The sequence below is a fragment of the Cebus imitator genome, unplaced genomic scaffold (genome assembly GCF_001604975.1).
Source record: "Cebus imitator isolate Cc_AM_T3 unplaced genomic scaffold, Cebus_imitator-1.0 Scaffold287, whole genome shotgun sequence".
NCBI classification, from domain to species: Eukaryota; Metazoa; Chordata; class Mammalia; order Primates; family Cebidae; genus Cebus; species Cebus imitator.
In genome coordinates, this window is record NW_016107602.1 from 405,462 (window position 1) to 418,949 (window position 13,488).

At 43.9% G+C, this 13,488-nt stretch overlaps 1 protein-coding gene across 1 annotated transcript in view; it reads left to right on the forward strand.

Moving 5' to 3' along the window:
- Positions 1-13,488, forward strand: part of SLC7A14 (solute carrier family 7 member 14) — a 117,474-nt gene that overhangs the window by 87,420 nt on the left and 16,566 nt on the right. Inside the window, exons 5-6 of the mRNA XM_017501967.2 lie at positions 8,608-8,754; positions 11,445-11,653. Coding sequence (XP_017357456.1) covers positions 8,608-8,754; positions 11,445-11,653 — 356 coding nt within the window. The remainder of the gene's footprint in view (positions 1-8,607; positions 8,755-11,444; positions 11,654-13,488) is intronic.

Sequence of the window (13,488 nt, forward strand, 5' to 3'; positions counted from 1 at the left end):
GACGGGGTTTCACCATGTTGACCAGGATGGTCTCGATCTCTTGACCTCGTGATCCACCCGCCTCGGCCTCCCAAAGTGCTGGGATTACAGGCTTGAGCCACCGCGCCCGGCCTGTCGATATTTAATTTTCAAAATCCTCCTATTAGCTCACCCAAACGGCATACACTCTAGTTTAGGCCCCACTTAAAGACTGGAAAGCGTTAATATCCTCTATATAAATGTTATTTATCCACTCTGAAGAAGATGGGGGCACATTTTAGCATTCCTTTATCCTTTTGATGGTCTCCCTTTCCTTCTCAGGGGCACAACAGCCTTCCTCAGTTAGGAGCCTGCCTCATCAAGGAAGAAGCTAATCAAGGCAACCTTGGGGTACCCCACTTATATATCCTGGCTTCTCACTAACTTTCCTAAGAGATCAGAAGTCGGGCATAAGAAGGAAATGAAGGATGCTTTTCCTAACATTCAACATTTCCTTTGTGACAAACTCTTTCATGCACACTTTTAATCTTCACAGCAGCCCTACAAAATAAGTACAGAGATTTTCACTTTTACATGCAAATAACTGATGCTTAGAAAAGTTAAAGTCACAGATTTAGATGGTAAGTAATAGAGCTGAAATTCGATCCCACTCCTGGATGGGTTAAGTACTTGTTTTCCCCACTGCCTCCTGGGTTTGGGGCCATGGAACCGGTTAAGTTTTTTTTGCACTTCTGTTACTGTCCTCATTTCAGTCCAAGCCTACTACCTTGAGTAGTTTTGTCATTGGCCAAGAAAAAAGTTTGGCTGGGATTTTGAATGTTTTGCCACAATTCCATTATCCCTAAAGGAAACTCAGGGATGATGTATATGCTAGTGAATGTGCCTAAAAGTATCATCTGAGAACAAAGAACAGCCCAATGTGAAGATGGTGCTGATTCATCCTCTCTGCCCTCTGCCTGGCCTTGGATTTCTACGTAGTATATTTCCTTCCTGGGGAATGGACCTGGACTTGTTATTTCTCAACTTCAGTTTCAGGTCACTTTTCCAAAGTCCAGCAAAGTCACTTTGAATTTAGATCCTATTTTTAAGGTCTGACACTGTCTCATGAGCATGTCATACATCAAGGTAATACACACATTCTTCACTCTGTTACCTACCAATTGTCTACAAAAGTGTGTTGCCTAGTTGACAGATTCCTGAAGTTCCCCACTCCTTAGAAAAGCCCTTACCTCTACCCCTGACTAGGGGACTAGTGCAGAGGTCCAACCCACTTTATTCTTCAATTGCTTTAGGTAGGATGGAATGGGGAAAACCACTGTGTAGGAGATGATTTATAAGAATAGCATTACATGACTTTCCACACAATTCTCAAGGACTTTCAAAGAGTTAATGAACAATCCATTCTCTAACCATGGACCCCTCATAAACCTACTCTTTCGCCTGCTCCAAACACTTCCTTCCAAAGAAAATAGCTTAAGGAATGGTTTACTCACTTACAGGTTCTGGGTCAACTGCTTCTTTGGTCTTGAAGAGTTTAAGAACAACAAACATTTTTCCCTATATCAAGTAACTCTGGCCTTCAGCTGAACCCCTGCTTCCATCTGCAATTCTTCAGCCCTTGAACATTGTTGGATGTGTGTTCCCTTCATGTTATTTGTTCTTGATACTATCTTATGGTTTTTCTTTAAGTAAATAAGACACTCTACCAGCACAAATAGCTCTCAGGAAAATAGTCCATAGCAATCATTTGTGGGGAATTCTGACAGCCTCCAAACAAAGGAAAAGTTTTTCATGTTCTCCACATCTGAATCCATTTGTAGGAACATATTAGCACATTCCACTGTCACTGAGGACAGCCTGCTAATAGAGCTGGGGCATGAGGGTGGTAGAAAATGCTATGAAAAGATGGAATTTTGTCTTGTTGCCTAGAAAGTGAATAATATAAAGGTGTCTAATTATCTCCCAGGCATCTGGCAGACTGGCCAAGGCAGAATGTGTGAAGGCTGCCTCATCTGAATGCCTCTCAAATATCAGCAAAGTGCAGGGGGCCAGTTTTTAGGGACCCGGTACACTGAGTAGCAGGCCACTAATGGCATAACTTTTGACAACTAATTAAGCAGAAGCCCTCCAGCAACAAAGGCACATGCTGCTTCACCACAACGCCACTCTAGCGGGATGAACTCTGTTCTGGATCAGCTGGCTGAGTTTTTACACCAGGTTTACTTCAAACAGCAATCTCAGCTATATCATCAAATTAAAAGATCAATATTTTTTTTTCTGAGACAGAGCCTCACTCTGTCACCCAAGCTGGAGTGCAGTGGCACGATCACAGCTCACTGTAGCCTCAACCTCCCGGGCTCAAGCAATCTTCCCACCTCAGCCTCCCAAGTAACTGGAACTACAGGTGCACACAACCACACCCAGCTAATTTTTTTCAATACTATTTTTCAATTTTGCAAAATATTAAAGCAAAGAGGATAACATACCAATAAACCCACAAATACACATAAACACAAACACACATTCACACATTTCACCCATCAATTTTATTCACAGATGCTCACCCCTAGGTACTACACACATGCTTTTATGCATGGAAGTCTATCCTAATTATAAACACCAGTGGTCAGATCTGAGATCTGGACAGAGTGATGTGGAAAACAGTTTCAGTGGTTATTTGGGTAGAGACACCCATACACAGTTTCATTTCATGAGTCTTTGTATTTACCAATCAGGGACCATTTGCTTGCAGGGAAGAAAAGCTCATTCAAACTAATTCAAGTGAAAAGATGACCCTTTTTACTAATTTTATTATCTTCAATAACCTGTTTATCTTGTCTATGTCTTGTTAGGCCAAGTTCAGTTTGACCTTGGTAGGTGTGCTGGTCTTTCTTCTCCATTTGCCTCCACTCCCCAGGCCTATTCTCCACCCTTCACGCCCTGTTTTCTGCTCCAGGTTGCATCTTGCTGGTTGCTTCCTACTGAATGTAGCCAATGGAAAATATTATCAGATCAGAAGGTGAGAAGAAAGCAAGGCCGGAGTATTTCTTCCTTGCTGCCTCCCAGCCTTGGCACCACACAGGCTGTGCCTCCACAAAGGCAGCTTCTTCTAGGACTCTCTGTCCCATACCTCCAGCTCCCACCAGACTCCAGGACACCATTCCATCCCCTACTTTCAGGCCTCGGATGACAACTTCTTACTGTTGCTAGTCTCTGATGCCTCAACATCCCCATTCAGTTCTCTCCACCCTACCTAAATACTGCCCAGACCTGCCTATAGTCCCGCATTGAAATTATTTTATTTTAATCATCTGAGTTATTAATAAATTATTTTAACTGCTTAATGCGGGAGAACCTCTGCATGCCCTGCCTTTGATCTGTCCAGTCTTTCTTCAACTGTGCTGACTTTCTAGTTCTACATATGCAAATACTGGCTAAGAGACATCCTCTTTGCAAGTGTACTTCCTCTCTTCCCTACTTGATCATAGTTAACCTTCTGATAGCTAATCATTATCAGCAACTGCCATCCCTTCTTTCATTCATTTAGAGGAAAGTAGCATTTGTGTTTTGTGAATAATATAGATGCTTATTAATCTTGTTCAGTTTGTCACCATAGTCAAGTTTACATTTGGGATATTGCAGTATCCTCTCGGCTCAGTCTCCGTAATATCAAGCTGGGTACTTTATGCTCATGACTGTGTCCCCATCACCAAGCACAGTGCCTGGCACATGGTAGCACATAGTATACACAAGTCAAGTTTTAAAAGGAGTAAGGCGAGAGAGTAGAAGGAGGAGAGAAGAAGAAAGAGGAAGAGTTTGTCCCCCTGAGTGTCAACCGCTCTAGAAAAACTTAGAACTGTAATAATAATACTGGTGGTAAGAGCTAATATTTTTGGAGCACCTACCATATTCTAGGACTGCAGTTTACTATATTATCTCATTTTATCCTTGTAACAACACTATGAGCTAAGTGCTATTATTATCTCCATGTACGTAAGAATGAAACTTGGGCTCCAAGAGGTTAAGAACTTATTCTAAATCACCAAGCTAGTATGTGGCAGAATCAACCTAGGCCTGACAGTCTACAAAGTCGATGCTCCAAACCAAAGCCAATCGCACCCATATGTGTGGCTCTAGGATTTCCGGTGAAGCCTACAGTGGACATTGCATCTACTCCAACTGCTGATACTTCACATTTTTGAAGGTGTCCTCTGCATCTTCCACTGAGTCTTCTGCTCTTCAAGTTAAACATCCCCAAGTCCCCAGTTCTTCCTTACATGGCATGGTTCACAAATCGCTCACCTTTTTCTAGGATTGCTTTGCCCAAATTTATGTGGTGGTTGTGCCAGGTCACTAAATGATTTACAAGAGGAGTGTATGTGTGCATGTATATGTGTGTATATGTGTTTGCATGTGTATGTGTGTATGCACGTGTGTATGTGTATGCGTGGTTGTATGTATACAGATATGTGTCTGTGTGTGTAGAAGGGAAGAATAAATGTTAAAGGAAGACAAAGCAGGACCTGTTTCCTGTCTGTTTCCTTTTTATTTTTGTGGGTACTTAGTAGGTACATATTTATGGGGTACATGAGATGTTTTGATACAGGCATGCACTGGGAAATAGGCACATCATGGAGAATGGGTTGTCCATTCCCTCAAACATTTATCCTTTGAGTTACAAATAATCCAACTACACTCTTTATTTTAAAATGTACAATTATTATTGACTCTAGTCACCTCGTTGTGTTATCTAATAGTAGGTCTTACTCATTCCTTCTACTTTTTTTGTACCCATTAACCATCTTCACCTCCCCTCACCAGCTCCCAACTATCCTTCCCAGCCTCTGTGTCCATGAGTTCAATTGTTTTTATTTTTAGATCCCACAAATAAGTGAGAACATGCAATGTTTGTCTTTCCATGCCTGGCTTATTTTGCTTAACATAATGACCTTCAGTTCCATCCATATTGTCGGAAATGACTGGATCTCATTCTTTTTTATGGCTGCATAGTACTCAATTGTGTATATGTCCCATATTTTTTTTTTTTGTCATTCATCTGTTGATGGACACCTAGGTTGCTTCCAAACCTTAGCTATTGTAAACAGTGCTGCAAAAAACATAGGAATGCAGATATCTGTTCAATATACTGATTTCCTTTCTTTTGGGTATATACTCAGCAGTGGGATTGCTGGATCATATGGTAGCTCTATTTTTAGTTTTTTGAGGAGCCTCTAAACTTCTCCATAGAGGTTGTACTGATTTACTTCCCAAGAACAGTGTACAAAGGTTCCCTTTTCTCTACATCCCTGCCAGCATTATTATTGCCTGTCTTTTGGATATAAACCATTTTAAGTGAGGTAAGATAATATCTGATTGTAGTTTTGATTTTCATCTACCTGAAGATCAGTGATATTGAGCACCTTTTCATATGTCTGTTTGCCATCAGTATGTGTTCTTTTGAAAAATGTCTATTCAAATCCTTTGCCCAATTTTAGATCAGATTATTAGATATTTTTCCTAGAGAGTTGTTTTAGCCCCTTGTATATTCTGGTTATTAATCCCTTGTCAGATGGGTAGTTTACAAATATTTTCTCCTATTCTGTGGGTCATCTCTTCACTTTGTTAATTGTATCCTTGGCAGTGCAGAAGCTTTTTAACTTGGTGTGATCCCATGTGTCCATTTTTGCTTTGGTTGCCTGTGCTTGTGGGGTATTGCTCAAGAAACTTTTGCCCAGACCAATGTTTTGGAGAGTTTCCAAACATCTTTCCAAACATCCCATAGAGGTAGTCTTACAGCCTCTGATTGCGGTTGAAAACATTGGACGAAAACAAAGTACCAAAAGGTAAATGAGTTCCCTAAGTCATAGAGATAGCCAATATATCGATTTACTTATAACCCCATTTGTTTCCACAAAGGACTTGAATGTGTAGAATAACGCTGTTTTTATTGGGTTGCCTGTGCTTACGGGGTATTGCTCAAGAAATATTTGCCCAGACCAATGTCTTGAAGATTTTCCTCAATGTTTTCTTGTAGTAGTTTCATAGTTTGAGACTTAGATTTAAGTCTTCAATCCATTTTGATCTGATCTTTGTATATGATGAGAGGTAGGAGTCTAGTTTCACCCTTCTGCATATAGTTATCCAGTTTTCCCAGCACCATTTATTGAACAGACTGTCTTTTCCCCAGTGCATGTTTTTGGCACCTTTGTCAAAAGTGAAGGACCTGTCTTAAAGTGAGGCTTTCCTTGATCAGGACTACTTAGTGAGCCTGCAGTCTAGCATTGAAGACCAGTAATATTTCCTATATAAGTGAAAACAAGCACATTCCCAAGCCTTGAACATCCATGTATGATGAAGTGAGGTCTATTTTCTCTCCTTGTCTGGAGGCCAAAGACATTTTCCATACCTTATACGAAAAATTTTGCAGTAGGGAAAGCAGGAGCTCTCTTCTCTCCTGGAAGGTAGCTATCTAGAGATGAAACCGCTTATGTTTGAAAAGTTCTTTCTATTAGAACAGACCAGGAGTTAAATTTTCTTGTGCCATGGACCACTTGGATGTCTGATGAAACCTATGGATCCCTTATGAGAATTGTGTTTTTAAATGAATAACCTAATTACATAGAATTTCAAAGGAAATCCATTATATTGAAATGTAGAAATAAGTATTTTTAAATCATAATCTAGTAACAATGTGCTTCTCTATTAGGGATTTATATGTTAATATATATGTCTAACAACTATCATATTAAAGTAGTAATAAGCATAAGTGATATTTCAAGATCTCTGTAACAACTCTCATATGAAATGAAAGTATCTGATTGCTATTAGTGACACAGGCACAGGTATTGTTAGTTTGTCACCTACATTCATAACTGAAAGAAATGCTAATTCAACTAGAAGGCAGTGAAAAAACATATGTAATTCTTTCTCAGCAAAATTCATAGATGCCCTGAATTCCATAGATGCCCACAGCATAAGAACCACCAGAATAGAGGGTTGAAACATTAGAATCCTAGCTGAGAGAAACTGTAGGAAACACCAGCTCATTTTACAGATGAGCAAAGTTTGCTTTTGAAGGTTTTTTTTTTTTTTTTTTTTTTTTTTTTTTGAGACGGAATTTCGTTTTTGTTACCCAGGCTGGAGTGCAATGGCACGATCTCAGCTTACCGCAACCTCCGTCTCCTGGGTTCAGGCAGTTCTCCTGCCTCAGCCTCCTGAGTAGCTGGGATTACAGGCACGTGCCACCATGCCCAGCTAATTTTTTGTATTTTTAGTAGAGACGGGGTTTCACCATGTTGACCAGGATGGTCTCGATCTCTTGACCTCGTGATCCACCCGCCTCGGCCTCCCAAAGTGCTGGGATTACAGGCTTGAGCCACCGTGCCCGGCCTGCTTCTGAAGGTTTAAGAAGATCTTTGATTTTGTGATGTACCTCACAGGTTCTAGTATTTCATATTTTGTCTTATCGAGAAGTCAGTGGGGGAAAGTAAGAGTGAAAATTTTGGACAAGTTGATTTGGACAGCTTGGCACAATTTGATTTTCATCATTTATAAACTGAATGTGGAGAAAAGAAAAATAAAATGGTCCCATCTACAATGGGTCCCACCTCCTGGACCCCTGGCCAGGGCTTGCATTTTTTTCCCTCACCCCATACACACAATTCCAAAAACATCCCTCACCTTCTAAAAGGACTTCCCTAAGCATTCAAAGAGGTACTTTTTTACTTAAAGCTAACAATGAAAAATACCACAGTGGGGAACCTGCCCTTAAACTTCAATAGATTCTTTCAAAGAAAGTAGCCACTTTGCAATGGAAGATTTTCACTCACATCTTGACATCTTGACATATATAATAAATTCCCAAACACTCCTGAAGCCACGTGAGCTCCTGGCAGACAAACCATCAGCAGATGCAACTGGATACCACCCCCCAGCTTTACTCTGACCTCCTGCCTTGTGCCCAACTAAGTCATTCAAGCCCCAAAAAGGAGTAAAAAATAAACTGTCTTCACTCTGTCTTCCCACTGAAGACAACAGAATATCTGAAGATCTGAAAATCTTTTATATCATTTTAGATCTGGAAGTTACCATGGAGCTGATCTATCAGGGGCCTACTAACGGTAGTTTGGGTAGGATAATTCTTCCTTATGCAGAAGTATCTGAATCCCCTATACTAAGTGCTAGAAGCACCCACTCATGTCTCAATGACAGTCAAAAGTATCTGCTCACCTTTCCAAACATTCCCGAAAAGTAGTCTTATAGCCTATGATTGCAAAAGGTTGAAAACAAAGTACAGAAAGGTGAGTTCCCTAAGACATAAAGATGGACAATATATTGATTTATTTATAACCTCATTTCCACAAAGGACTTGAATGTGTTAAATAACTCTATTTTTATTTGGGCATAATTCTTCTTATCTCTATCTACACATCATAAAAGAACTGCCCACAGCTACACAGCTAGAAAGTAGAGGAGATCAGAACTTGTGCGTTTAGCACGAGTCCCACCATGTTATTCCATCAGCCACTCAGTCCTGTCTCCAAGGCACTGGGCAATTGTAGGTTCCACATTTAAGGCCCAGGTGCCATCCTGACCTTCTGAGTCTGACAAATGCCATCATCCACACAGGTGCTGCAAGGAGCAGCAACATGCTTCTATGCTTTCATTGGCTTTGACATCATCGCCACCACTGGAGAGGAAGCCAAGAATCCCAACACGTCCATCCCTTATGCCATCACCGCCTCCCTGGTCATCTGCCTGACAGCCTATGTGTCTGTAAGTACCAAATGCTTGTGTGACCCTCCTCACCATGTGACTCTGGTACCAAGCTCCCTTCTCTCTCAGGAAGGAGTCCTTTCCTGTGTCTTCTTGGTATCTGTGTGCCTGTGCCTTTTGCTGCCATAGCCCCATTCCCCACTCCCTATGACAAGAAAAAAATTAGGACTCCAGACTGAAGAACAGGAGAAGCCTCAGACCTTCACTTCAACCTTGGCCTTCACTCCCACCCCTCCATCCACACAAGCTCTTCGTGTCTGCTGCCGCCCCAGGGGCTGGTGTGCAGGGAATGGGCTGCCATCCAAGGAGCTCAGGTCATAGGCTGGCAGTAACGGGTGGGTGTGCGAGCAAAGGCATTGTGGGCCTCTGTGCACATTCCTCAATGCTCTTCTGTCTTCTGGGAGCTTCCCAGCAGCAAAGAGGCGAGGCTCCCTGCACAGCAGAGAGAGAGAATACATTGTCCTCTACAGACTCTTTTCCCCTTAAATCTGGGGAGGAAAGTGCCATTTCTTTCCGGCTGTTGCTCCCGCTTTTTACACCAGCTCAAACTCACCTTTGGGTTTCCCTACCTAGGGGAAGCTCAGTACAAAGAGTTCAGCCTTGTCTTCTTCAGGATCACGCCCCTGAGACACCCCTCATACTCTGATGTTTGCTTTCTCAGTTCCCACCCCAGAATTTCTATCACAGAAATAGCCCAGCTGCATCCAACATCCCCCTCCTGCTCCTGGCAATGGAGAGGGAGAGAATCAGCTCCCAGGCCAATGAGTGTGTGGTTCCACAAACATTCTCAGGTCCTGAGGGGCCCCCTCACTTGGGTCACCACAATTAGGAAAGCACCAGCAGCGATGACGGAGCCAGTGGTGCTGCCGCTGATCAGCCCTGCTGTTTCTCTTTCCCAAAAAGACATCTTTAGCAACTAGCTAAGAAAGCCACATCTATTGATCATTAAGGCAAGCTGCGAAACAGGATTGTTCTAGAAGCCAGAGGAAAACACAGAGCAAACTTGGGGGTGGTTTACAGACATTCAGTTGACTACCCAGAGGTTCTATGGGTGCCTCAATTATCACCTCCCCCTATACACACACGTGCAAGTGCCTTCACCCTGTCCAGACCCCAATGATCCCTGTGGGCAGAATGTTGAAGGAGTCGCCACGGGGTGGAAGAAACAGCAAGGACACTCTGTGTTTCCCTTTCTACTTTCTACTCCTCCTTCATTCCTGCCCTTCCTCCAGGGGTGGGGCCCTTACAACACACACAATAAAGTCAGTCATCACAGTGCCTCCCTTAGAATCGACCACAGAGTACTTCTATGCATCCACCAACTTTTTATGCATCCTGATCTAACTCAGGAGCCTTGATCCCACTCTCCTCCAGCCCACCCTATCCCATCCCCAAAGGGGATATTGCAAGCAGTTATGTTACTGGGAAACATTCTCTTTCATATTGCACAGGCCTTAAACACCCCCTAGGAGCTGTTTGGTATTGTACTGGTCCGCAGGCAGCCCCTTCACCACCATGAGAAGAACGAGGTTGCTGGGCAGTAATGGGACATCATGTCCTCCCTGGTGACCCTTGGCTCTGCTGGAAGATCTTGGCTCCAGAGGAATAGGCAAAGAAATGGCCTACATGTGACCACCCTCTTTCCTTCAGGCTTTGAATTCCTTTCTTGATGCCAATGTGGCCTTCATAGGCCTGGGGGAGCACCACATCTGGCCCAATGACTTGTGGCTCCATTGCCTATGGCCAATTCTGAAGGCAGGGTATTAGGCAGATCAATAATATGTGAAGGGAACAGATCCTGGGAGCCTCCAGTCAAGTGCTTATCACCTCCTCCAGGCACACGCGTGCCAGTGGCTTTGTCCTCTCCATCCCTGATTTCTCCCCATAGGCAGAGTGTTGAGGGAGGGGCAGTGGGATAGAGGGAACAGCAAAGACACTCTGCTCTCTATTTCCCCTTCTGCTTTTCCCTCGTGTCTCCCTCTTCCCTGGGGGTGGACCCTTGCAGCACACATAGTAATAATTCCTGATTAAGCAAAGCCACCATTGTCCGACAGCCATACAGTCAGTAGGACTTGACTCTGTCCTGATGCTGTAATTTGTTTGTTGACCTGCCTGGCTCCTAGGACTAAGCTAGAGAAAGGAAATAGAAATATGAGTTCTCCTCTGGATCCCAACAGTTAATAGGCCACAGACCTCTTAAGCATTTACCTTTGGAGATTTTATCTCTGGTGTTTCACAGTGAAAGGGAGCACAGATAAGACCCTGTAGTGCCAGAAAGTGTAAGAGAAATGACAGCCTGGCCCAGGTGGGCAGGGTGCCCTGGTCCCTGCCAGGTCCTGGCTGTAGCTCCTTCCTTCTGGAAATACCCGCTGTCCACTGAACTGTCAGCATAGATAGCTCTGCTTTCATGGGGCTGAAATACCTGCCAACTTACTCCTTAGATATCAAAGGACTGGAGAGATAGAGTTTCTGGCCCAGTCCACTAAATTCACATGTGGGGAGAAGATATTGAGAAAGGCCTAGAAGCCAGATGACTGGTCTACAGTAAAGGCACATGCCAGCAAGTGGAGGATCCAAACTGCCATGCTAGCCTCTGCCTCCAGGGGTGGGGCTCTTTCCTCTCCCATGGGGCCTCCATCCATGCTGTTCTTCCCCTGTACCTCCAGCCCTGTCTTCTTTTGTTTTAACAGGTGAGCATGATCTTAACTCTGATGGTGCCATATTATGCCATTGACACAGAATCCCCACTCATGGAGATGTTTGTGGCTCATGGGTTCTATGCTGCAAAATTCGTAGTGGCCATTGGGTCGGTTGCAGGACTGACAGTCAGCTTGCTGGGCTCCCTCTTCCCCATGCCGAGGGTCATTTATGCCATGGCTGGTGATGGACTCCTTTTCAGGTAAGGGCTACGCTCCGTGAAATTTGTCCTGCTCTGCCACGTCCGTACAGGGAGAATGTCTATACACTGTTAGCCTGACTATAATTTTGATGTCAGTGCCTTTCACCTGGACTGTGGACCTTGTCATATATCCTGGAGAAAAGTCTGAGTGAACAGAGCTCAGGCCCTGAAACAGCCCCTTAGTTTAACTCTGAGGTCCCTTAATCCAGCACAAGCTGATGTGTGTCCCCCACTTCCCTCCTCCCTCCTGTTGACATTGTATGAAGATTTGTGAAGATGATGGGTGTCAAACTGCTGTACTGAGTGACCCCCAGAAGGAAGAACCCATCCCAGGGACATCTTAGGCCTGCCCTCATATTGAGACCTGGTAACTGCCCCTCTCTCCACAACCCCTCTGAAATTGAAAAAATTCCAACAAAGAGTACATCGGACCCTCTGAACAAATCCTAACAGTAGCGGCAACACCAGCTGCCATTCACTGAACATTTGTGTATCCTGGGTGCTGAGTATACAGTATCCCACTTAGTCCTCACAATAACTCTATTTTGCAGACAAAATGTCTACTAGGACTCAGAGTGGTTAAAAAAAAAAAAAAAAGCCACAAATCCCTCAGCTACCGAGTGGCAGGTCAGGATTTGATCCCAGAACATCGAACTCCAAAAACCAGACTTTTAACCACACCATTATACTGGCAGTTCTTGCCCCCTACACTGGCCACGAAGTGGCCTATCTGCCCATGGTACAAAAGGGATGCGGCCTCGTCTCTTTGTTTCCAGCCTGAGGGGCCTGCTGAGAAAGCATCCTTCAAGTGCACAAAGCAAGGAGTAAACTGTGGAGGGCAAGGAGCTCTCAGGTGTGCAGAGGGGGCTGGTTCAGGGACTCTGCCTCTGCAGCCATCATCTTCGGACTCATTTCCCCTGCATATCCTCTGAAGCCATCACCAGGTCAGAGCTGTTGTGTTTAGGTTGCTGATGAGATCAAGAAGGGCCTAGGGTGATGGAGGTGTGGCAACTTCACACATCCAAAAGATTTTTCTGCTGTCAAAGAAACTAAGAGGAAAGATACTTAGGCTTTAAGCACATTTCCAGGTTGTGTGAATCATAAAAATATGGGACCAGGAGGAGAGAGGAAGGGAAAGGGAGCCTACTGCATGTGCCATTCAGTCGCTTTGTTGTTCCCTTCTTTAGCAGTAACTAGCTGGACTTGAGCCTGTATCTATGAGCACAATTTCTCAACTACTGTGCTATTTTGCCAACTAAACCCATGAACTTTCGTTATTGGTGGTGTCTCAAGCTTTGGCATAAATAAGAATCCTCTGGAGGTCTTTTAAAGCAATTTGCTAGGCCTCACCCCCCTATGATTCCAGTATAAAAGGTCTTGGGTGAAACCTGAGAATATACATTTCTTACAAGCTCCATGAGGATGCTAAAATGCTAGTTGACAGGTCAGGAGGGCTCCCAGGCATGACTTCCTCCAACCATCACTTTTTCACGCAGAGCTAGGGCTTCAATCTAGATCGCTGAAAGACAGACCTCCTAGGTTCAATCAACCGTTCCCATTACGTAATGATTAGAAACTTTACTAAAGAAGTTTGCCTTGAAATCAAAGAATAAGGCTGGGCGCGGTGGCTCACGCCTATAATCCCAGCACTTTGGGAGGCTGAGGTGGGCCGATCATGAGGTCAGGAGTTTGACACCAGCCTGGCCAGCATGGCAAAACTCCATCTCTACTAAAAATGCAATAATTAGCCAGGCGTGGTGGTGTACCTGTAATCCGAGCTACCCAGGAAGCTGAGGCAGGAGAATTGCTTGAACCCGGGAGACAGAGGTTGCAGT